Consider the following 25,635-nt stretch of genomic DNA (forward strand, 5'->3'; position numbering starts at 1 on the left):
AGATTGAGTTGTGCGGCGGTAGAGTGTGTCACTTTGCAGATATATAAAGGCGGGATTCTACTTCAATGTATTGCTAGTGTAGATTGAACTGTACTAAACATTTTACAAATAATCAGTCAAATGATAAATCACGTCAATTTATTATTTTGCAGTGTAGAAAATAAACTACCAAAAACAAAATTAAAATGAGATTTTTGTAAATTTACTGGTAATTACACCGCAATATTACATTAAAAGCTCCTTAAAATTTTTTTCTCCATTTTGTAAAAACTGCTTGTCGGAATTGATTACCGTCTGTTTTGAATGCTGAAAATCGTTTTAAAACTTCCAAATGCCGACAATAGTTCGTCACAGAGGGCATTTAAGCAAAATAACGCAAAAGAAACCAAGTTCAAAAAGCAAAATTTAAACGGTTATAAACTGGGTTGTCTGAAAATTGTCTTTATTTAAAATTAAAGTTAAAAAGCAAAATTATTTCAAAATTTGGAATTTCTTGACAAAAATGTATATTCATAACAAAAATTCCAGGATTTTCGGTTTAATGAATATGTAATTATTATTAAATCTCTGTAACAATAAAATAATTTTTATATTGTTTATTTTTGCTGTAGTCAATATAGCAATAAAGAAATTTTAATTACTTAACAATCAAAAAATAAAAACCGACAATTCTCATTCTTACACAGTTCACTAAAATTTTAGACACTGCTTTTGAAAATGGACGACCAGTCTGAAAATTCTGGCCGTGAAAATGTGGAAAATTCTGACAATGAAAACGATGAGAATCTGGTGACAGAAGACATTCCTGAGGAGGTTCCAGCCGAAATTACAGCCGATGCAGTTGAGCAAGAAGTGGTTCCAGACCCAGACGATGAGGCCAGTGCTGATTGTGAGGTGGAGGAAAATGCATTGTTTGAGAGTGCAAAGGACGAAGCGTCTATTTCGGAGCCAGGAGCCAGCGAGGATTTGGATCTAGAACAATTGCTTTTGGACGCTGAGACCACGATTGGAGATGAATTGTTCGAGGAAGACGAAAATGCTGAAGGTGTAACAGCGTCTATAATTTTATACCTTTTTAAAACTATTGTAAAAATGTAGTTGGGATCACAGAGGAATCAAAGGACCCGAAAATCGAGCTTCGTAGTCTTGAAAAACGATTTTCCGAACTTGAAGTGGACGGTGACCATGCGAAGGGCTCTGTTTCAAAGCCAAAGTACCAAATCAAGGAGTTCCTCGAGTCGGCCTCCAATTTAAAATTTGAGGTGGTCAATACAAACACCACCTTTAAACTCTTCCTGCCAACCCTGAAGAAAGTAGTGGAAATACCAGAATGGGAAAAGGCGTGTAATTTATTTCCAAATAATGTCAAAATGTTTAATTTAGTTTGCAATCGCACAAAAGGCGGTTTTGAAACGTGAACAACCGCTCATTCGTCAAGCCATGCAGCGGGCCCGCATGCGATCCCGCGAGTACCTGTGCGAGATGACCAGGCGGGACAACAGGATGATCGTGTCCGAGGCCAGGCACATCATCAACTACGAAAGGGCCCAGCGGATGAAGGCCCAAGTGCTGCAGCGGCGCCGGGGCTGCGTCAAGGACCTGACCGAGCCTCCGCAGCGCTGCGACCCGAGACAGAGCTTCGGAATTAAGAAGAGACCCACCGAGCATCCGCCCATGCCTGCCTTGTACGTCAGCACTAGGTCAGTTGTAGCATTGTGGTTTGCTGTGCGAGCTGGTATGCAATCCGCACAAACCAAGTGTCACGCAGGTTGCATAAAGCGAAAATCAAGGGTCGCAGGACGGTTTTGCTATGGTGTATTGATAATCTGATGTAATTCACATCATCGATCAGTCTTAACTCATAGATTAACCATACAATTTTGTCAAATTTTACATTTTTGCGGGTTTTATGGGATATTTTTGGCAAATTTTGAGAATGCAATAATTCATTTAAAGTTGGAGCGATTTAAAAGGTTAGGTTTGCATTGAAATTCTCTTGTAAAGCCCATTTTGAGGTCATCGGTCAAGATCTAAGGTCATCAGGGGTCATTTTAAAAAATCCGGGTGTTTTTTTAATTTTAAAATCAGCTCCATTATTTAAAAATCAAGAAATTCAATTTTGAATATCGGAAAACACAAATTTTTCAGTTGTTGCTAATATTGCGAACGCCAAATCTCGGTTTTTAAACGTTAATAACGCAAAAACTGCATACCGTTCGACTTTTCTTGACTTCCCCTGGTGAGCTAAATGGTTTTTGGGGGATGCACAACTCTCCAACCCCTTTTGGCCCCTATTTCATCTCCATGAGTAAAAAAGCCGCAATTTTTTCTATTTTGGAATTTAAAATTCGACTCTCCTTTGAAGCTTTATCTTAGCTTTTTAATTTTTTTGCGAGTTGCGTAGCTTGCTGGTGACTTTCCCAGAAAATTTTCCAGAATTCGCTCTCAATTAATCACATCAATAAATGAAAATCTGATTTATTCTGAATTCATTAAATTTCAGGTCCAAAGACAACAAATTCGGCGCCCGTTTGCGGTGTGCCCGCGAACGCTACAACAAGCGCTCCGACGACACTTGGCTCCACTCGGAGCAACTCAAGCTGATTAGGGCCGCCGAGCGGCTGGAGCGGTGCAATATGTTCAATGAGAAGTTCGCCACGCCTCCGCAGGAACACAATCCGTGGGTCCTCTCGCCGAAATCGCGCAAAAAGAGACCCAGCATCCCGATGCCATTGCACCGATATTAAAATTCTGAAGCTTGTTTAATCCATTTTATTTGATTGAAGTACACAGTAATATCAGTAGTTTTGGATGCCTTACTTGTTCAAATTCAGGTTAAAAGTACAGAGCGTATCACAACATAGGACTAGGCATTATTTACAGCTTTGGTTTAGCCATCGACTAGATGTATATAAACAGTTCTTGGTACATATTTAACACCAACGTGGAACATCAATTTTATGAATTTATATAGATCGAGAATTTAGTTACCTAATATCAGGATGGAATATTCTATAGGGTGCTTAACAATTAAACAATTATAGGATGATTTACAAGAGTCTAGGGGGAGATGTTGCTTGCTTCTTGAAATGCGTGTGGGTAATTCGTGCAATCAAGACCAATTTTATGCTGCAAATGGTGAAGGGCATTCTGAGCTTCTGGAACAAAAGTAACGTAATTTTTAGAATTAATTTGCTTTTCATAATGACAGGCAGTAATTGAAGACAGGAAAAATCACACAACTTTTAAAAATGAATTCAAAACTCACTAGCTTTGCGACAATTTTCAAATTTCGAATACACAATAACACTATCAGAATCAGCTTGAAAAAAAGAAATTGTTTGGTTTTGGCTGAGGGACACTTGGAAAATCAAGTGCATAAAAACCATATATGGCTTGCGAAAAAGCTTTTTCTAGAAACGCTACAAATGAGCTATGATTAATTTAAGCGAACTCATCATCAATAATCAGCGAGAAAATTGTTTAAAACGTATATGATTATTCTGGAAAAGAGGTGGATGCTGGAAAATTTAATAGCACGTGGGAAAAAACTTTAAATTTAATTAGCTTAGTTGTGACTGGCATTTAACCGGTGGTAAAATTGGCAAATTTATTAAAATCGCAAATTTTGTTACCACATGGATTAGGAATAGGCAATAAATAAACACAAATTTTAACTCAGGAAATTGTACTCCGGAAAAATAATTTTTTGCGTCTATACCCTCATGGCTTTTCCGTTTACCCATTTATTTAAAAGTGTTCAATAGTCAGGAATAAATGATCAAACCTTTAATTCTTCCTTGGACTGAAAGCCGAGCTCTTCTCTCCACGTCTCTTAGCAAAGTCTGACTTTGCATCGCAGATCCAGAGTTTGGGTCTGGCGAGGAGGCCAATTCTGCAGCAAAAAGACGGTCGTGATTATTCAAAAGTCCCTCCGTAAAGTTCGCAAGGTATAAAAACCGAAAAGGCAGGGAGCACACACACAGAGGCTTAATTATTTTCGTCGAGGGACCGCGCTGCCGGCGGCTGGCATGAAAAGAAGGCTTTGCTGTGGTCGCCGCTACACTTAATAATTGTATCAAAGCCCTATAATGACTGCTCGAGTCCCTTGAAGCGAGAGGAGCAGCCAATTATTGCCGCTGTCGATAATTATCGCGGTTTGGCCGTGCGCGCGCTTTGAATAGTGTGCTTAAAATTCGTAATGCCGCCAATTAAATGCCAAGTGGCATCAGGCATCATGGCTGGATTCAGCAGAATGGCAGGTGTAAGTAAATTTAATTCACTACATTTCCTCCAGTTACCATGGTTATGCAAAAGTTGTGCGTCGGAACATCTTTGTAGCCGACGAGGATTCGACTCCAAGCCGCTTTGCCATTCAAGCTGGAACTGACCAACTTGCACGCCCACTTTATTGTGTCTTATTTTGTAGTATTGCTTCTATATCGTAATAACGATGGTGATTTCTAAGAAGTCTGTCTGCGAGTATTCAGGTTCGCTTTGCATATGTACCAGGGATATCGATAACGTTCTTGTTATTTATATTCCAGTTGCCTCGCGTGAATCATTCGTCATGGTTAGGGCTGTGAATCCTACGTTTTTGTTCATAGTTCAAGACATGAAGTAATGTGTCGTTCCTTAAAGAACAAAGTATGTAAAACAAATTAAAAATTTTAATGTCAAGCTTAAAATCCTGAAAATTGGCAATATTACTTTTAATCTTTCCACCCTTGCAAACGGTAGGTGGTAGTTTGTGGCAGATTTTTATTTATTTAAGAGAGTTGTGGTCAGTAAAGAGACACGATTTTTATCATTACTGCAATTCATCGGGTAGAAGGGGGATGAGGGTTGATCGCCTTCAAAACCCTTTGGCTATCTAGAGGAGGTTGAGACGAGTCGAACGGTGTGCAGTTTTTGCAATTCTGACTGTTAGAATCAGAGATTTAGAGGCTAAAATATTGGCACAAATGCACAATTTGTGACATTCGTTGAGTCTGAAAATATGGAAAATATTAAAAAAGCTAGTTGATGGTGAAAAATATGGCGTTCGATTGGTCTGTAAGGCTACCCTGATTAGCCCTGAACTCAACAACGATTTCTGCTCCGGAGCTGAATAATGAAAAATTAAAGTGATCAATAATTTTTTAAATTAAAAGACGTAAATATTCTTCCACAGATACCCCCTTAAATCAGTTTCCCCTCAGATCTAATATTTTGTCTAGACCTAGGTCGTGGTTCGAAGGAAAAAGTCTAAATTTCCCAGCCCTAACGAGCCTCTAATTGAATGTGTGTGCCGCGCGCTTTATTCATTCTACGCCCTGCCGCATTTTTACAAAGCTCTTATGCAACCTGCGCGGTTGGCCGGACACGAGCGTTGCATACGCTCTAAATCCGTGTTTTATTTTTTTACCTCTGATCATGCTGAGGTGTCTGGCCATATCGTGGGGTCGGTAGAGGCGTTTCTCGTGGGCCGTCAGGGCCCACGGCCGCTCCAGCGTGGGACTGGGCGAGGGCTTGGCCTGCTGGAGGGGTGAACCGGCGGCCTGCTCCCCCGGCTCCTCCGCTTTGGCCTGCAACACAGCGGAAAAAAGGGCGGCGGCCATTGAAACCAAATTGAAAGGCAGTGGCGCGAGAAAATTCGCTTTGCTCAATCCGGAGCCATTAAATCCGTTTCCCTCGCAACTTTTCCGTGCGCGCGCCAGAAGAGACGATAAATAAGGCTGCTGTTTTGTTCTTCTCTCGTTTGTCTCTCTTATTTATTTGCTGCAGCTCACGTATTGAATGAGCAAGAGAAGGACGCCTCGTTTCTCTCTTTTCCTCGCGTGTGCTGTGTTTTATTGAATGCGTCGCACGTGCGAAGAAGCACTAAAGAGCTCTCGGGACGCATTTGGCAAAGTTCTTCCCGAGATATATTTTTAAGCCTCAAAAATAACCTTTCTATGTGTGTACAATTGCCTTTTTTATTGTTATTACACGCCACGCCCGGCAGCAGAGCGCTCCAGAGTTATTGTATGTGATTATGTAAAGAGAATTGGAATATAAAAAACTTTGCGAAAGCAGAAAGCGAGTCGAGAGCGGCAAAGGGACGAGCACAATTGTTTTTAACGCACGACAATGCCCTAATAAAAAAAAACACGCCGGCAGCAGCAGCAACGCCAATTGAAAACAGGACGAAAAAACTAACTGCAGAGAGAGAAAAGGAAAAGACAGCAGAGGAATTCTACAAAGTTCAAAATTTTCCTCTGTGTTTGTTTTCCCGAGAATAAAATAGGAGCGCTTTTTAATATGAATTTTGCTGTGCATAAAAATACGGCTTCGTTGTAAATCTCCGCCCTCCGCACTACTCACTCTTTTTGAAACGAAGCACGGACCATCAATTGTGTCGAAAAAGCGAACGAACGCAGAGAGATGAGTTATTTGAATGTCATTTCGTAAAAAATCGTTAAATGCGCGCAGCGCTCGCTGCTGATGTTTTATATTTTTGCGACACAATGGGATTGAATAATGAAAAAGATTTAAGGTTCGTCAAATTGAATTTTAAATTAAACATCAAACATTTACTTTTTTATCCGGCACGCTCGCTCCACCTACAGTACTGTTTCATGAGCCGATTTATACGTAGCGTGCAATAAAACACACACATTCAAACTTTTGCTTTTTAATTGGCCCGATTGAATGGAGGCATTGGGGTGCGTCCTTTATATATTTTCAATTCTGCTCTCTGAATTTTTAATTGATTAGTTTATTGACAAAGAGAACGCACCAATTAATCTGAAATTGCTAGAATATATATTTTTTGCTATAATATTCTACAGAAGATTAAATTGGCCTGGAAAATTTTATGTTATTCGCGGATTTCGAATAAAGGAAGTTAAAATCTCGAATTTTATCTCAGCTGTTTAAAATTTAAAAAATTAAAGCTGAATTGATAAAAAATTGTCTTAAGTAAACAAAATATATTTAAAATGTCAAATATTTATGTTAGAGATGCGATTTTGGCTTTATAATTCAGCGGCTATGAGTGCTTGGCAAACTCAGAAAGCCTATGAAATTTGATTTTTTGAACATATTCTAAAGAAAATGGTTTATTTCCTTAATTTTCTGGAAAAACCATTATAAAAATTGACTTTTGTCTTTAAAGGCATGTCATGTAACTCGCAAAAAATCTCAAATAACCAAAATAAAGCTGGATTTTATAAAAACTATCCCAGAAAAAATTAAAACTCAACTAAAAGCCGCTGCATTTCTGCACGTGAATTTCCCAGAGCACTTTTCTATTGGAAAATCATGAACTCTTGCAAATGTATAAAAATCGCACATAATTAGCTTCGACTTACTAAGCACTTCCAAAAGAGTAACGTTTTTTAACTCTAGCAAAATAGTAATATTTACATAATTTCCATGGTTTTTATCGAAGCATTCAATTTATCAATCAAAAGAAACAACATTGAGTCCTTGAAATACCTTTCCGTTTGACAAATGGTAATTATTTCCAACAGGGGCAACGCGTGGCAACTATCAAGTGGAAAATAAATAAAAATGACCACAACAAGGGTCGCTGGCTGGTGAATAAATAATATTTAATGCCACACTGTCAGGCAAAACGCATAAACGCACGGCACAATTCCGTGATATATATTGTAATCAAGAGCACTTTCCGAGAAAAGGTCAGCAACCGGCGCTGTCACTCGTTTGATAAATGATATGCGGCGTCTGTCCGCGACGGCGCCGCTCTCAAACTATGGCGAAAACGCGTTTTCCCTGGCGATACTCATCAAAAATTCATCAGCTTTTGCCATGCAATAACATATAAATAAAAAAGAGCAGAGAGCAATATTACGGAAAGTGTGTTTACCATGCTCGACCGCTGCTCTTTGCAATTTTTTCCACCAGCAGGCAAGCAGTGGTTAAGTGGATTATTTAACCATCATATAAATATATATTCTTTTTATCGGATTCTATTATTATTTAAAATAATATCCAAAGTTTCAAAACGTAATTGTGTAAGCGGAGCATTTAATTTGAAATGGCAAAGAAATTAAATCTCCCGCATTAATTTTCTCATCGAAATCTACGGAAATTTCGTTCGTTTATACTTTCCTGTTGACCTCAAAGTAGTAGGTTAAAGGTCTAGGTCACTAAATCAAATTTCCGGAATAAAACTCTAATTTGGAAATGTTTTTTTTTTAATTTTACTTTTGGTTTGATATTGTGTCATCTTGTAGAACGTAAAAAATTAAGTTATATATTTTTAACATCACTCTTTCCTTCATTTTTACTAAAGAAAATAAAAACTACATAAATGATACTTTTTCGGATATTTGAAAATGTTGTTTTGCCCAAATCTCAGCTTCTAATGGTCGGATTTTCAAAAACCGGACACCACTTGACTATAGTCTCAACCTCCTCTAGACAGCCAAAGTAGTATAAAAGTGCCAACCCCCCAACTCCCTTTTTGAACCCTATAAAACGTTAAATTTTACTATTTTCTAATCTAAATTTACCTTATTTTGATTCTTTGGTCGCATTGGAATCAAATCAACTGTTTATTGTAAGAAAAATGTTTGATAATTAAGAGTGCATTAAAATCCCCATAGCTTAGAAACAATCAGCAAAACAGCTTGCAGGGGCAAAAGGATTATATATATGGTTGTTCTGAATAGATGTTAGTGATTACATTCCAAGTGCAGGAGCTAGTCGATGAAACGCATCTCCCCGCCTGGAGCGTCTAGCTCGACACAAGGCGCAATTGTTAATGAATTTGCCCCGCCTGAATTATAGATGGATAGAGCGGGCGCGCGTGTGTGCGTTTCAATGGCAACGCTCGCGATTATTGTTCTTGATAATACTCATCAGATTACCAGCGAGCGTTCCAGCCCCCTCCCCATCTATCTGCATGCACGCCACTTTATTTTTCACTCGTTGCGTAAAAGTGAAGGGTGCTCCTCCCACCCTCTCGCATCCCGCAAGGCGAATCTCAAACGACGACTCCCACGGGACTCTCATCTCGCATACGTTGCTTTATTGAAGCTGCTGAGATTTTTTTAGACTCGCTAAGAATTCATAGGGATATAGTAACAGATTTTTGCTTGAATTTTAATTGGTGTCTCGTCACAAAATTATATTTATACTAATCGATTTTAATAGTTATAATCTGGTTCTAGAAACGTTCAACATTATCTTAATATGCCAAGTAAATGCCTTCAGTGTTTCTATTCCACTTAAAACAAAAACAATCGATTTCCACGAGATGACCGATAGAAATAAGGCAGTATGTTTTGAAAATTTCTTATATTTATGTCGGAAAGCGCGTCCACCAGATTCTCTGTGAAAGGTTATCACTATATAGAAGAGGAAATTTTTAAATATGGACAAGGTTACCCGTTAGTTTAAATAAAGAAGGGGTTGGCACGACGTTTTTATTTAGATTTTTCGTTTAAATTTATTTGTATCAGCCAATTTTTTTATTTAATAAATTTCCAACAACATTGAAGCTTTGCCATCGGTAACAGGATCGGCAACTTAAATCGGATTGAATTCAATTGTAGATTAATGTCGGTTGTTTTAAATAATTTTCGCCGGCAGCGAAAACACCGGTGGGAATAAAACCAAGCGAGAGTCAATTCCGCGCGCTCTCTCCACGTATTATGCAAACGTGCCGAATTATTGATGACTTTTTGTGTGTTGCGCCGGCACAGTTTCTGCCTGCCTGCGGCTATAATTAATGGTAAAGAGTCAGTTGTGAATCATCTGCTCTGCAGCGCCGTTCTTTGCCGGAATTTCGTCCTTTCACAAAGGGGAGACAATAGAGACGCGAGCGCTGCGGCTATGAGTTTTAGAAAGGATTAAGCAAAGCTTTGCCAAACTTATTATATCGGAGGAGCGGTGAGATTTCGACGAGAGAATGAGAGGAAGGCAGTCGGCACTTGTGTGTTTGAAATAAAACATCGCATGCTCCATTATCTCGCGGTGCTATTATTTCGAATGTTTAAAAGAACTTTCGAGGTTTCCGCATTCAATTACTGCACTGCTGCTGATTACTCTTTACCCCTGATAAATTACATCAGACAGCAAACGGTCATTCTAAATGATTTGCCTCTTTAATATGATAAAACACAAAGCCACCCATGCAATTTATATTTTTAAATTGTCTCATGCAATTATTACTTGATAAACATTTTTAAAATTAGGATAGATTTCGATTAGAGCGATTGAAATCAGGCAAATAATCATTTAATTTTTCGATTAATTTGACAAAACCTAAAGTTAAACTGTCTCAGTCCTGATTTCATTATTGCACATGGTAGAGATAAACTTTAGCTTAATTTCACAAACAATTAACTCGATGAACTACTTGCTATAGTCAACAATGCAAAATTAACTGTCGGCTTCTTTAAATAAGAATTTCTATTTAAATTTATGTGATTATAATTGCAGTAATATGAAACTATCCTCTAATGCACAGTGTCTGGATTGATTTTAAAACCACATTGGGCAAATTCTGCGGTCACTCTGACATTTTGTCCGCTTTTCCGGCGCAATCTCGGTGGAAATCACGGACGGTGCAAACTTATTTACCAGCAGAGCGCCGGCCTATTAGCGTCCCCCCGTCGTTTGTGCGGAAGTTTTTCCTCCGCTGCTGCCGCGCCGCGGGTTTAATCTTCTTTGATGGTAATTTAAAAATGCGCATCAGTGCCGCAATTTTTCATTTTTTTTCCTCGGCGAAAACTCCCCGGGCAGCCATAATAAATGAGAAAATGAAATGTTAATGGCGTGTCGCGGCTTCATCTTTAAAATCTGACAATCAGCTCCCCAGCGGATTGGTAATCAGCCGCACCAAAGTCATTATATTGAAACTGCTCTGCACCATTTTCGCGGCGACACAAAAGTTAAGTGTGTATCTCATTAAATGTATATTATTCTTTTCGTGCGGCGCGGCGGCGGATTCGCGGCGGCCCGTCAAATGCCAGCGCGTGACCTTTCAGCGCCGCGGCACGCACGCCGGGTTGCATATATATTCACGCCCGACTGAGACGAGTGCCCATTGTTTGTTTGTTTGCAGCCGAAGGGGGTGGACGGGACGCAGTCTTGTCTTGGCGTGCGAAAAAAAACAGGCGAATCCCCTAGAGAGCCGGAATATAAAAGAACGCACTCCTCTCTCATCGCTAGCTGGCTGTTGTTCGTGTTGGACCAACCCGCGCGATGACGAATATTTAAGCTCAAAGCAACCCTGCCTCATGTTAACTACTCGTGACAAGTGGACTGAAATGATGATTTACAGCGGATTTTTTTCTCTACAAAATGGCATGATTAACGTTTGCAAATATACTAATCCTTTGGATTAATTCTGATATATCAATTTAAATGCTTTTGGTTTGCCATTTTTTTTCTTTTGGCGAGAGTCTTATGAATTATTTCCGCATAGAAAAATGAGGGAGTATTGAAATCTTGATAAATTAAACAGAAAAATGAAAGTTTTCTCTTTAAATTATTTAAGCATTGACATTTTCGATGGAAAATGCAGCAAAATCAATTTTAATTGAGCAGCAGTTCCATAGATCTTTCATGAAGAAGCACAGATTTTTTGTGCTTTTCGGATAAAAGATATAGAGAACATTTTTCAAGAAAAGAGTTTGTGTCGCATTAAATGATTCGGGTGGCGGGGTGGCAAAGAATTTCGTCCGTTGGGTGCTTCAGCAGCAATGAGTGCATTCGATCGTTAGCAACAACCAGTTTCAAAGTTTGCTTGTCTTCAGCTAACGACACTGAGGCGATGTGGCGTGAACTTCCACCCTTTCTGTTTTAAGTACTGCTCTTGAAGCCTGAGGGAAAGACTCATCTTAATTTTAAAACCTGTTAGATTTTTATTCCTGTGCTCAGGGACTGCTCCGTCAACCTTTTAACACCCAATTAATTTAGTGAAAAAGGCACAACGTAAAAGCGATCTAGTCGCTAAAACGTCGGCAAATAGATATAGTCGAGTCGTACGTTCACTAAAAGACACATTCACACACAACGCTAAAATATTTGCCATAGAGGATTTTTATGTTTATGTAACATTTGCGGCTGACAATTTCATATTTTAAATTATTACATTCTGAGTTTTATGAGAATTTTTCCTTAAGTCACCTTTTACGTTAAAAACACACACTTTATTGCTTTAGGTTAACAAAAAGGAATAGAATAATTTTCTGCAAAATGAGCATTTTAGGTTTGTGTGGCGAGTTACATAATTTTAAATACAGTCAATATTTACTGTCTTGCTATATAAATTAAGGAAAAATGAGAGTAAGCTTGCCCAATTTTTTTATTCTGACAAATATTACTGTGCTAATAGAGACAAATTTCTTAGAATTTTATAATTATTAATGTAATATTAATTATTTTTTCAACTTTGAGATGTTATAACCAGATTAAATATTGTTGTTTTTATTTCATTTATAAGTTTTTGCGGTGAAATCGAAATTCAGTACTCATTTCGTGAAATTGAAATCAGAAATCTGAAGAATATTGATCACATCGCTCGATACGTGTGTAGAGATTAAAATAATGATATTAATAGCGCGTCGCGTGGGGGCGAGTGCTCACCCTCGCAGCCGTGTGTATGTGTACGCAGATATAATTATAGTGATTGCTGCGGAGAGTTAACAACATAAGGCGCTGCTACTTTTGACTGCTCGCTGCTGTCACCCGTCCCTCGTGGATTATTCGAATAATAGTGACATTAGCGAGAGAGAATGACGGCGGGCTGAGCGCGCGCAGGGGTGCAGGATTTTTCAGCGCTTCCTGTGCGCCGCCGACGCGCTTAAACAACTGCCAATTTCATGGCAAACAGATATTCCTGCTGCGGGGTAGACACACTTTTCGCTAACAACCTGCTACTACTCGCTTAATTTCCTGAGGTAAACAGCAGCACGGTGCGGGTGGTCTTCGAGGGCGCGCAAGTTAATGCAAAGTCCGGGGAAAGAGCTTGTTCAAAACGCGAATCTTAAAATTGATTTAGAAGATCTTTTCAAATTGATGTGCAAAACCGATTATCTGTGATTTTTTTATTATTTTCTAAAATAGAATAGTTTAATTAAGATTTTTAGCTCTTAATCTTGGTAAAATTGTAGAAATTTTATGATTTTCCCGCGGTTTGCTATACACGTGCTACGCCTTCTTTTATAATTTTCCGGGGAACCACGCCCCTATTTCAAAATTCCCGCGAGTCACACCCTCTTCCAGTGGTCGCATTTCACAAAAAAGTCTGGTTGGCGTGTTTTTTGATACAAAAGTTTCGAAATTTTCAACGGATTATGAACTCGTGGAAATTGATAAGTAAACAGAATATTTTGAGCTTGTAAGACACCATATTAAAATGATCGACTATTTTAACCAAAGATAATGTATTTGTTGCTCATAATTTTATAAATTCAATAAAAATTATCAGAATTTCTCAATTCCCTGAAGAATAATAGTCCTTCATTTCGATAGAAAAAATATTAATCAGGAGCAAAAACAATAGTTTTTTCCCTGTTCTTCTATTCCTATTCCCCATTTCGAGGTTTAACGGCAAGTCCCCCGGAAACACAGTCTCCCTTTCGGCTTTTAATAATGCGGTTTATGGAGTTGCTGGTCGGTCGGTCTGCTCGCCAAAATGTCAAATGCCACAGCACACCACCCGCGAGCGAGCTGCCATTTAAGCAGCGAAAAATGTGCCAGTGCACAATGCGAAATGCAGAGGCCTCGTACCTCGCCTGTAATTTACTTTGCAGTTGCCACTGACCTAAAGCATAAAACATTAATCAAAATTGTAGGACACAAATGTATTTCAACTTTTAACAACGTATAATTCTAAGAACTTTAATTCAAGTAAACATTGTGCAATGGCGTTATTGTCATTGAAAATTAATTTCACAAGCAACGTTGCTGAAATTTAATTTAGGAAGACGCATTTTCAGGGTGTGTGAAATTTAATTAAATTGATTTTCTCTGTATTTACCAAGGCATGTTTGCACCTGTCACCGAATGTTGCTGCCGGCACAAATAAAACGCTGCGTAATGCTGGAGGCGCCCACCGACTCTTTTTCAAATAAGGTGACACGTTCTATGTGTAAACAACATGTTAATTGATATTAGGCCATCCGAGTCGAGCGCCGCTACAAAAGTAATCATGCAAAGTGAATCCAAATTTATTTACATTTCCTATTGCGCAAGTTGGAACGAACTCGGTGCGAATATCGAGGTCGGACGAAATCTATCAGGGAAATAGCTACATTATTTACCAACAAAAATATATGTCCAGTAAATAATTACTCATTTTTTTCATTTAGAAATACAAACGTCGTGTTAAACTTGAACTATACAACTTGGCTCGAGGTAATATTGGCAGAGTTATTGACCAGTGGTGCGTCAAAAGGCAATTAAGCGCTGCCCTTTTCTCCGAGCGACGATCAAAGCGGCGGCCGGCGACAGTAAATAAGTAAAGGGTGATTATTAGAGTGCTGTCGGCAAAGGTCATACACGCTTAGTTTTAGGTGGAACGCGACAGCTTTTTAATTAATAAACTCATAAAGCAGGACGACCAAAGTTCACTTGCTGATTAAGAAACCAGAGCAAAATGGACACTGGACTAAAAATTGCAAAAATTTTAAGATCACCAGGGAAGTGATTTTTAGTACTTAGGTTGCTATAAAGAAAAATATCAAATAATGAATGAAAAAATTTATTTCAAAGAATCTCTTTTAGTGTTCGAAGCCGCAAACCGATGGCGCCACCCTATTCTTAATAATTTAACTCATTTAAGACTAATTGTAAATCCTACTACTGTGCATTCCGCTCTAAAAATAATTTATTTCGATGTACATAAAACTAAAATCGGTGTTGCCAAATGCCTTAGAAACGTAAAATGGCAAATAAAAAAATCTCGCTCTCGTTCTACGATTGTTGGATGGATTGGTTTGTGTTTTCTTCACATCAAAAGAAATCATTTTAAGCTTAGATAGCATAGGACTGAGACCTAAAACACTGCGGAACTTCCGCAGCTAGTAAATTTCGGTAAAACTTTGGTCATTTTTCAATTAACTCGGAAATTGTCTCATACTCATAAAAAATATTAAATTCAATTAAATTGTAATTTAATCCAATTTTGTGATGACACAATAGCCTAGAATTTACTATGAAAGAGAAACATTACGCGCCCTCTGATCATGCCGAGCGGCGTCTGTGTGTGTTTGAAAAGTCGTGTGCTCGGTTTCAGGTTTCGTCATCCATCACAAATGCAGTGAGCAACAGAGGGACACACCCTACACGTTAAATATAATCACTCTAAATGCATTTAATTAAGCCAGAAGGCCTCCTCTGGTGGCTGCGTGGTCCGCGAAATTGGCGCACTTTCCTCCGGAAAAGAAAGTTTTCGGCCTATTATTACTCCTCGGAGAGTGATCCTGCGCGCCGTTATTTTCCGCTTTTCCAGCTCGTTGGAATACTAATCACCTCCTTAAGAGGGCCAAATCGCGCATGCATAATTAAGTTAGTGGTTGTTGAAGTTTTACGGGGAAGGAAAAACTCAACTCGGAAGAAACTGTGTGCTTTTTACTAAATTATTTGCTCAGTTTCTTTTAGTTTCAAAATTCTTTTAGGAATTAATAAAAAAAAACGAATTTTGAAGCCAGTGCTATGGTTAAAAATGATTAGAATTATTTAACCGATCGATTTGTCTCATAAAATTTAAGTTTTCAAAACAAATTTAATCAAAACTAAGCAAAAACTACATTTTAAGATAAATTTTTTATATTTGTTGTCATTTTCTTAAAGTCCCATAAATCGCTAAAACCGTGAAATTGAAAGATTTCCGTCAAATTCACATCATGAAAGCCATAAAATCCTAAGAATTACCTTGTGAGCGGCAAATTAGCTGATTGTCTACCGGCGAGGATGGTTTAATTTTTAAGTATTCGCCTTTAATTAAATTGGCCTAGAGCTAAATAACGAGGCAATCCTCTTTGTCTGTGGCGGCGAGAGCAGCGAGAGCGCGCACAAAAGAGTTAATAATTCAAAATTGTCTCCTATAGAGTGGCGTGCCAGCGCGCTCATCTCGCCGCGGGCAACTTTTGCCAAATTATTCTGCATGTGTAGATGTGTCTACGTAGCTTTGTTCCGACCGCACACCAGACGACTAAAAAATAACAATTCCGAATTCAATTAGGATTATGAGACGACGGTGGCGGCGCAAAGCCAATCCCTTGCTTCAGAAGGCTAAACCCTCTGGTTACTCCTGGCTGCGGATTATTCTAAATTCGACTCCCGTGTTCACAATCAGAGGAGACACATTAGTTTACTCATCCGTTGCTGAGTGGAATAACGTTTGATCTGAGCAAATAAACTCTGCGCCATGAAATGAGACGGAGTTGTCAGCTGGCATTCCAATTTGTTGGATTGAATAAAATAAGAGCTTAGGTTCTCAAGGTTCTAAGAATTAAACTTTTGCATTGAGATAATTATTGGTTTTTTTGTACATATAAGTTTGTATTTTTTAAATACCTAGATTCCAGTTAAGGAAAATACTGGTAAAATGAAGGTGCGTTTCACACGGGAACACTGTTTTGCAGCTCAGTTTTTATATAAAAAATGGTGATCATTTCGTTTGTGTTAAAAAAATGGGTCCCACTCACACTCAGGAAAACCTCTGAAACATCAATATAATCGTGCGTTTGCAATTTTGAAATAATTTTCAGAGATTGACTAACTTAAACGCAATTAATTTAAAATACTCAAATCAGCTAACCTGAAAAGCTATAGTATCCTTCTAAGCCCGACTAATTTCCTCTTTTTTAAAGTTCGAATGCGATCTACTCTTGTATATTTAATGAAAACGCGAAAAGTGAACATGGATCTTACCTTTTCGTCCTGGAGATCAGGCGAGGCCGCTTTGTCCGACGTGGGAGACGTAGACTTGGGCCTGGTGATCCACAGCGGCGCCGGCAGAGGGTCCTCAGTGGTCTCGATGTCCACTGTCTCCTCCTCCTCCTCGCTGTCGTTGCCCTTTTCCGGCAGAGGGGTGCTGGTCTTCACCACCGGCCGGAAGGCGCTTGAGTAGATGTGGTGCGAGAGGGCGGCCACGGCCGCCGCGGCCGCTGAGCCGGCCGTCGGACCGGGTGGAGTGAGCGGCTGGGGGTGTTCCGGAAGGGAGGTCTCCCCGGCCACCGCCGCAGCCACGGCCGCCGGGCCGAAGGCCAGCAGCGAGGGCCGTTTCAGCCAAGGGAATGAGTAGGGGGCGAACTGGAAGGGCTTGTGGTGCTGGATGGGCGCGTGCGGCGCCTGGTGGTGGCCCCACACGTAGTCCACGAAGCTGCGGTGCAGTTCGTAAGGGTAGCCCGGCGGTTTTTCGGGGTAAACGGCCGTCGGTGGCACGCGCGGGGCCATCGGGGCCGGCGGAACAGGAGTCAGTGGCTAAAAATAAATAATAAAAATTGAAACGTGCAATGCTCCTCAGAATGAAACAATCAAAATAAACTGGAATGAAAACTACGTTTTTTGACCATGTGTATGTTTTTAATTATTTCTTTGAAGGGGCTATTTTATCAGTTCATCGGATTTGATCGAAATTTGATGGAAGAATCCAATTCTGAATTCATAATAGCTTTTGAAAAACAAAGGGCGCAAAAATTGACAGCGCCTGAAAATGTGATGTTTTATTTTTGCCTGAAAATCACTCGAAAATAGGTTCAAACCCGTCTGAAAGCCGTTTATAATGTCTTCAAAATCATCCAATGGTATTTTATTTTAAATCCCGCCCCGTTCAAACATCCTGAATTTATTCCTTAATGAAATATTTTAGAGGCTATAAAATTCCAAACACCTTGTCGTGCAAAAATTGGATTTAAAGTTAAATAAAAAATAAGTATTCGTGCTCACATTTGGTTGAAACGGTGTCATATCCGCAGGTCTCGTCGGGACAATAGGGTGGACGGCCGGTGGCGCATTATGGCTGTTCTTTTTTGACGACCGAGATTCGCTGCTTTTCGGCTGCTTTGGAGCCGGTGGAGCCGACTCGGAGGACGGAGTGGACGACAGCATCCTCTTCCTGGTGCCACCGTTGAACATGGCCTTCACGTCCTCCCACGCATGCACAATGTCCTCCGGAGGACAGCCGGCCAGACGCATGTGGCGCCGCCACGAGTTGAAGTTGGCAGCGTCGGGTTGGACGTACTTGGAGTCGGGCAGTCGGTGCGAGTGGAAAATAAATTTGTTCGGGGAAAAGAACAGGTTGCAGTACGTGCATTTGATGCATTTAGCTCGGGATGAGTTGTATCTGTTAATCAATTAAAAACAGACGGAGGAGGTGAAAATCAAATAATTTTAACTAGATTGCCTTGTATTTATTTTAAACCTAGAGGTTTGAAAAATCCACAATAAAAGCTTGATATTTATTTAATTAGAATGATTAAAATATCTCTTACAAGCCGTTCAATTTCTGCAAGGGATTTTTCTATTGGAAAAATTTGAAAATGTAACGACATTTTTATAAAGAATGCTAATTACCTTACTGAGAAGATTGCAATAATAAAGTTAATTGAAATCCGAGTATCTTTCTAGAAATTGTTTGGAATTTTTTAAAAATTTGAAGTACAAATTACGGATATGTTGATCTAACGAACCATAAACAAGGGGAACTATTCCTTTGGAAAATGTCCCCTTTTATCGAACACTAATTGTAAATTGAGTGGGAGTGAAAAACGCCACAATTTTTTTTTATCAAAAGCTGCCTGGCCCTTCTAAATCGGATTGGAATTTGTTTAAAAAAAATATTTTAAAACCCCTTAAAAAATGTACAGCAATTTTTGAAAAAAAAGAAAACATCATAACCAAACATGTTCAAACAAGAATGATCTAGTTACCTGGAAGGAACAAAGCTGCCTCTGCAGCCCCAGGCGCATTCGTGGAAAACCTCGAACGCAAAGTGGTCGGGCAGCTTGGGCGGCGAGTTGTCTCCCAAGAAGCTCTTGCAGAGCCTCTCAGCCTCTCTTTTGGTGATCATGCCGCACCGCCTAGACGAAATGGGCATGGCGCCGGCCCGCCTCAGGATCTCCAGCTGCACCGGCGTGCACTGGACGCAGGTGATGCCGAGGGCGACGCGTCGGTTGTGGATTTCGTTGTAGCTGAACTCCTTGAGCAGCGTGTTGGAGATCTGCGCGAGGCAGAGGCGCTCGTGGTTGTCGATCACCAGCGAGACGATCGGCACGCCGTAGAGCAGCACCTGACTCACCTGGGACACGCCACCGTTATGCTCGTCGAACTTGTTCGCGCACTGTCCCAACAGAGGAGAGAGAATTTTGGTCCCCGACTTTAATCGATTGGGAGATTTAAAAAAAATATGCGTGTTGGTACGATATATGTCACGGATAAGTGGTAAAATTGGCTAATATAGAAATATAAAACCTTATATTAGATTATATGGTAATTTTTTGATAAAATTTATATTTTGAGGGTTTTATAGGACAATTCTGGGAGACTTTGAGACCTCAATATCTCATCTCTCAGCACAAGATGAGAAATTGAGGTTTTAAAATAATATATTTTGTCCTGTAAAACCTGTAAAAATGAACACGTAATGAACTAGGAGAGGTTTGGTGTAAATTTAATCGATTGTATGCCAATTTGGTCCTCCAAGCCGTGACAGTATTTCGTCTGCTGTATATTGATTTGCTTGACCAAATTGTCTGACCTTTCACATTGAAACAGATGTTCGAAAAGTTTCGCGAGCGAGATTAATCAACGCACTCACCGTCGAGTCAGTGCAATGCATGCGACCTGTTAATCACGCTCGCCGACTAATGACCCACCTGATTAGATTTGCCCGCAGGTGCGATGTTGATTTTGTGCTCGGGGGTTGCTCTGTTCGCGTCGGCCATATGGTGCGAGGAGAGGGTCATTGCTGCGCACGGAACGCCAACTTCCATACCTGCATTCGTTTGCGATCATTAAAATCCCTTGCTTAAATTGTCATTGGAAAGATTTATAGATTAAATGTATTTTTGTTGAAGTTTTGATATTAGATTGGTTACCAATCGTGAGGGGTGTAAAAAATAATAAATTTGTTGCGATCGTAAATTATTTGAATCTTTGTCTTTTAGTACTAATTTATCTGTTTGATACTAGATTTTGAGGAGAATAATCGTTTCTTTAACGTTAACTGTATTTTATTTATTTTGTAAAGCACCTTAATTAAAAAAGGTTACTTTATTTCCACTTAAAACCATAAAATACGATTTCCACGAGTTATACCATTGGAAATACTACTAATTTTATTTAATTTTGCAATTTTAAATAACGCCCACTATGGAAAGCGATCACTGAAAGAGAGCAAAACTCGCTGGAATATTGAAATGGAGTGAGGTTGCCTGGAAAATTAGAAAATAACTTGTCACGGAAAATGGAAATATTTGACCGTTTTAATGAGTTTTTCAGTTGCTTTTCTTAATTTTACGGTTCAGCTAAATTTAATTTCAAATCATGATTATTTACGTCGCAGTAATCATGCAAAGGAATAGACTGCTGTTTGAATATCTGATTATTAAATTAAAAATTCCGTTAGTTTAGAGAAACACCTTTTCAGAGAAAAAGACGTGAGCGCGTGAACACAAAAGTTTTCTATTTAAAAGTTTCCTCCTCGCCTCTCGCCTTTCCTCTTCTTCTAAATAAGTCTGCGCCCCTGCACAATTTATTCAACGCCAATTCTCTTGCGCGCGGTACCGTTGATTCAATTGACTTTTCAGCGAGCGCAGATAATGAAAACATCACGGCAGCGTAAAGAAAAGAAGAGATTTCGCATCAAGAGATGGGCGGGCCCGGCCCGCGCGCGCGGAGTAAGTATATTTCCAGCGTCGCGCACTGTAATGGCAAAATCTAATAACGCGCGCGCCGTGTGTACGTGCTGGAAGGAAAAATCATCAGCGAGTGGATGGAATTTGGTATGAGGCGGGGTGAGTCGCGTGAAACACATTTCATTTGGGACCGGAGGCAGGAAAAAACTATTAAATAAAATACCTGCTCGCAAAAGGCGAATAACAATGGAAATAAAAGGCAGAAGCGGCAGGAATAATAATAAAGCCAGTCGAGGGCTGACTCTGCGTGCGACAGAATGAAGACGAGAAACAGCAATTTTGTTTTGTATGTTTGTTCTCGGGCGCTGAGTCGGTAGCTATAGAAACGCCGGAGAAAACACTCTTATTATGCACACACTTGTGCCGGAAAGAATCGCTGCTGATGATGACTATAATGTGAAATTGTATCATTCAATTACACAGGCTTTGAATTCGTCTGGAGGGCCAGTTTTGCGATAAATATACGCGTTTCGATGGAAATATCGCCCTCATTTTGAATAATAAATAATGTGTTGCACGCGCAGCAAAATTATTTACCAGCGTCGGCCTGCAAAACGACGGATTATTCGCAAAAGTTTTGCCGCAGCTGGATTTATTTTATTTTGCAGGATTTACCGCATTTCTATTTACTCTTGCAGCTTTTTCTGTGAAACTTTTGCGCGTGGGCCCCATTCATTCCACTGATGGATTGTGTAACGAGTCTCTGCTCTGCGCGGACCGATATAATAAATAAAAGTAAATAATCGATAGGCATTAGACCGAACACTTCAAAGGACGGCTGTGTTGTGAAAGTCCCTCTGCACTGTGACAGAGTGTAGTTAAACCGCGGTATTGAAAAACTACAGGAAAAGCACACATACATTTTGTGTTTTTCATCTGCTACAGAACAAAAAGAGGAAAGGATTTACCTGCTGGGTATTTCGTGCAGCTTTTGTATTTGCTTGCCAATTAAAAGGTTTTTACGTCAGCAAGTCCTTAAAGATCAATAAATAAAATTGTTTTCCGTGTTCAAAGCCATCCTAAAATGACGGGGAAAATGTTTGGCCATTTTATTGCTTTCCTGAAACATTTTTTAGCTTAGAGCAATGCATAAATCCCGTATTATTTGTAATTTTCTTGGAATGAAATTCTGACATTGCGTTGGAGGGCTTGGGTGACATTGTTGCAGGTCAATTTTAATTGGATCGGAAGAAGGACCCGGCGCTTTGCAAACTGCACAGGGTCTCTAGAGGAAAGATAACTCAATTTTACACCGCGAAAAGGAGGGCGATGTGTTAAGCAAACTTGCTATTGCCGGATTGCCTATTGTTTCCCTCCCCCTCTGTTTGCGTGGAAATTACGGTAATTGAATGCCAAAAGTTATTAATGAAATATTTTCTAAACGCTGCAGACAAGGAAAGGGTTCGCAGTTTAAATTTAAAAAAACATATTGAAAACATCAAACCCTATATCCTGCTATCAAACTAATTATTTTCCTTTAAGTGTCTTAGCGTGAGTGAGTTACAATTAAATCGATTTAGATTGATCTAATAATTTTTATGAAGCAAGAATTTTGCAAAAAAGAAAATCTTGAACTCAAACGATATTTTGATTTGAATTGTATTTACTAAGCATTTAGCCAAATAGCGTGTTCGGTTTAACCTCTATTTGACTCCATATGTTCAACATGGGCCATAAAACAATAAAACAATCGGCAACTCAAACCCTCGGTCACCCCTCGAAACCAGCGCGTGTGCGCTGGCTGCAACGCAATTAGACAGGTTTTTGGCGAGGTGTGTCTAATTATCGGCCAGATTAGTTGGCAATCCATATTAATTGCGGCGAGAAGGGGTTGTTTCCTCGGCGGCTCCCTTGCTTCTTTAGCGACGACTTCATTAAGGGTTACAGCGCTCAAAGAGGCGCTTAAGGACTGTTCAGGCCGACCGACACGTTTCCAATTACAAACCGAGCGGATTATTCGGCCGCTTTTATTTATCTCGGTCGGCATCTTCCGCGCTTTTTATCTCTGCACTTGAGCGAAAATAGATGCACCCCCCTCGCGCGGCCGCTCAACCCACCCCGGGGATGAGCCGGATAGTTATGAGTTATGCTCCGTGGATAAATAACCTTTCAGCAGCTGGATTTTCGCGACGCCAAAAGGGTCTTTGTGTGTGTTTCGATGATTTGCTGACAAATTGCCACCGAAACGGATTACCCGCGCACTGCGAAACGGATTCCATTTATTTATTGGTATTCGGGGAATTCTACTGTTAGTTATGTGTTTTTTTAGTGAATACTAAACTCAATTTTGCAGTAAGCAAAATCTTTCAGCTGATTTTTTTAAATGCCAATGAGGAAAAAATAACAATTCAAAGGACTTTATTTCAATGCACTCTGCTGATGTTTTGGTTTAGTTGAATGCTTGTCATTTAATAATGAGTATTAATTTAGAAAAAAATGCATGCATATCACATAAATCGAATAATAAATAATAAAATAGATTAATGGCTACTCCCATTCACAAACTAAGGAATGGAATTGCAAAAGAAAAAGCCATTTTGTCTTTATTAATTACTATAAAATAATTCAATAATTAATTAATTTAAAACTTTTGTTTGAAATTTGAATTTTGTAGGTAACATCGCACCACAAACATTTAATTTTTTGGCAGAGTGAGGAAGTGACGTAATATTAACCCATTGATTGTCTAAGTTAGAGGCACAAAATTTTTAATTTTTAGGTGTGCCTGTGAAAACAGGGACTTTTTCTTCACCCAGAGTCATGAATAAAAGCTTTCCTGACCATTTTTAAACCAAACAATTGAGTCATATTTATCATTTTTTTCAGGATTTGCTTATAGTGAATCCACGCATTGAATTACTATTTTGGTGTAGAGATAATCATACAGTCATTCGATTTGTCAGCATTTCTGATTTTTTTATTAGAAAAAAGTATATACCTACGATATAAATTCAGCTAATAAATTTTCGGTAAAAATCTTTCGAATATTCAATTTTTCAATTTATGCTTACTTCTTTGCCAAGAACATAAATTAAAAATGCGACCACTAACAATTAATTAAATATTAATTAATATTTTAATTATATTCAACATAAATTAAGTAAATATTTAAAAGCTGAAACAAACTTGTGATGAGTTGACAAGCGAAAAAACATTGAATTTTATAAAAATTCAATTAAGAGTTGTTTCTACTTTTTTGTTTTAATTTGATCCTTATAATATGTGTATCTTTCTGTTTATTCTTGCAGTCATTAGTAAATAATAGAAGCAAATTTGAAAAGAAATTGCAAACAGAGCTAGTAAAATATAAAAAAAATAACGATAAAATTACAGGGTAATCGTTTGCCTCACATAAATCATATTTTGCGCCAGTGTATGAAAACTCTATCAACGTTTAAAACCTCTACATATTATATAAAAAAACAGGTATTATTTTGAGAATTTTACAACTTTGACATAAAAATGGCGCCAATCTTTAAAAATTAAGGGCAAAATAGCGAACATTAAAAAACGCTTATACGATGCAGTCATTGAAGATCGCAATCGGGGTTCATTCATAGAAGAAAAATTATGACATTCCTTTGTTAGTGTCAACTGCAGCCGAAACTATAGTATGCATAAAACAAGCACGGATGAATGACCGAATTTTTCCTCCAGTGCGAATTCTTCCGGTAATATTCTGGTTTTTTTCGAACTTTGATTAGTATCGAAAATATCTCGTCATTGCCTTGTTTTTTAATCGTAATTACTTGAATATTTTTGAGGTGCTAAAAGAAAGTAAATTGAACAGCTTTACAAAATTATTAAACCGGTAAGGCATTCATTCCATAAAATCCCTCACCAGAAAAATTGAAATTTTAGATTCAATTTTAACACTGTAGAGAGAATTAATATTCAGCATAAAATTTAAAAGAAATCAACAATTTGAAAATTTTAAAAACCGCCAAACGAAAATACTTTTTAAGCGAAAAATTACAAATTTTACAAGAAAAGTTTAGATGACCTACACAAATTCAAATAGAAATATAGAAATAAATGCAGTTAAAAACCTACCTTGAAAGAGCACCTGCTGGACAATTGGGTTGCTGTCTCGTGGCAGGCAGGTCTGGAGGGTTGCTGACCGAGTCGGGGTGCGGTGGTGATGCAGATTAAAAGTGATTGAATTAAACGAGCGGCGGCGGCCGGAAGACACCCCTGGTGCGGGTGGCCGAGGGGCGGGCCGAGCACGTGCAGCGGCCAGCCAATACGACACCCGCCGCCCGCCCCGCCCCTGGCTGGGTAGGCAACGCGCGCGCACCCTCGCCGAGCGCTGTAATTGTTTTTGCCGAGGCAGGCAAACTTAATTATAGCACGCCAGATCAAATTCACGACGACGATGTAACTGGAGTGGAATTATAGCATTCAAATAAATGCTAGCTGCGCGCACCGCCACCGCTGTCGAGCGCCGCGCCAACGAGAATTAATTAACTCCGACGTACGCCAAAACACAAACAACACAATTTAATTGGGATGAGCTTTTTGCCTTTTCTGTTTCTGCCTTCGCTCCCTGATTGCGTTCTTGCTCGTGAATTTATAATTATAGATGCGTCAAGATTTTCCTAGTTTCAAAATGTCAAATTGCCATTTATATAGATATATTATTAGCCAACTCCAAAATTTACAAGAATTATGCGTCGGTTTATAAATATCAAGTTATTTTATTTTGCTAGACAAGTGCTAACAGTAGAGAACCGCGTATTTATTTTCCACTTAAAACGATGAATAATCCATT

The 25,635-nt window shown here is 39.1% G+C and overlaps 2 protein-coding genes across 6 annotated transcripts; one reads left to right on the forward strand and one right to left on the reverse strand.

The window, feature by feature from the left end:
* Positions 1–671: 671 nt before the first annotated feature.
* Positions 672–2,766, forward strand: LOC135946872 (uncharacterized). Its single transcript, XM_065495315.1, has 4 exons — positions 672–1,045; positions 1,099–1,340; positions 1,402–1,700; positions 2,504–2,766. The coding sequence occupies exons 1-4, from the start codon at positions 718–720 to the stop codon at positions 2,745–2,747; spliced, it is 1,113 nt and encodes a 370-aa protein (XP_065351387.1). The 5' UTR covers positions 672–717; the 3' UTR covers positions 2,748–2,766.
* On the reverse strand, positions 2,759–25,004 carry fuss (fussel). 5 transcript variants are annotated; one of them, XM_065495312.1, is made up of 8 exons: positions 24,918–25,004; positions 19,824–19,942; positions 18,879–19,246; positions 17,896–18,292; positions 16,879–17,430; positions 5,408–5,567; positions 3,788–3,895; positions 2,759–3,158 (listed from the first exon to the last, which is right to left on the reverse strand). In XM_065495312.1, exons 2-8 carry the CDS (start codon positions 19,938–19,940, stop codon positions 3,061–3,063), a joined length of 1,800 nt encoding a protein of 599 aa, XP_065351384.1. In that variant the 5' UTR covers positions 19,941–19,942; positions 24,918–25,004; the 3' UTR covers positions 2,759–3,060. The 5 variants fall into 5 exon arrangements, with proteins under 5 accessions (XP_065351384.1, XP_065351382.1, XP_065351381.1 ...); XM_065495310.1 differs by having other exon boundaries at positions 2,759–3,155; positions 18,879–19,288; XM_065495309.1 differs by having other exon boundaries at positions 18,879–19,288.
* Positions 25,005–25,635: the final 631 nt, after the last annotated feature.

The sequence above is a fragment of the Cloeon dipterum genome, chromosome X (genome assembly GCF_949628265.1).
Source record: "Cloeon dipterum chromosome X, ieCloDipt1.1, whole genome shotgun sequence".
NCBI lineage: Eukaryota > Metazoa > Arthropoda > Insecta > Ephemeroptera > Baetidae > Cloeon > Cloeon dipterum.

Coding starts and splice junctions, on each gene's coding strand:
- LOC135946872 (XM_065495315.1), top strand. CDS start 718: ATGGACGACCAGTCTGAAAATTCTGGCCGTGAAAATGTGGAAAATTCT. Junction 1,046..1,098: donor GGAAGACGAAAATGCTGAAG/GTGTAACAGCGT, acceptor GTAAAAATGTAG/TTGGGATCACAGAGGAATCA. Junction 1,701..2,503: donor GCCTTGTACGTCAGCACTAG/GTCAGTTGTAGC, acceptor ATTAAATTTCAG/GTCCAAAGACAACAAATTCG.
- fuss (XM_065495309.1), bottom strand. CDS start 19,940: ATGGAAGTTGGCGTTCCGTGCGCAGCAATGACCCTCTCCTCGCACCAT. Junction 17,431..17,895: donor TGACACCGTTTCAACCAAAT/GTGAGCACGAAT, acceptor ATTTATTTTTAG/CCACTGACTCCTGTTCCGCC. Junction 3,159..3,787: donor AGTCCAAGGAAGAATTAAAG/GTTTGATCATTT, acceptor CTTTTGTTCCAG/AAGCTCAGAATGCCCTTCAC.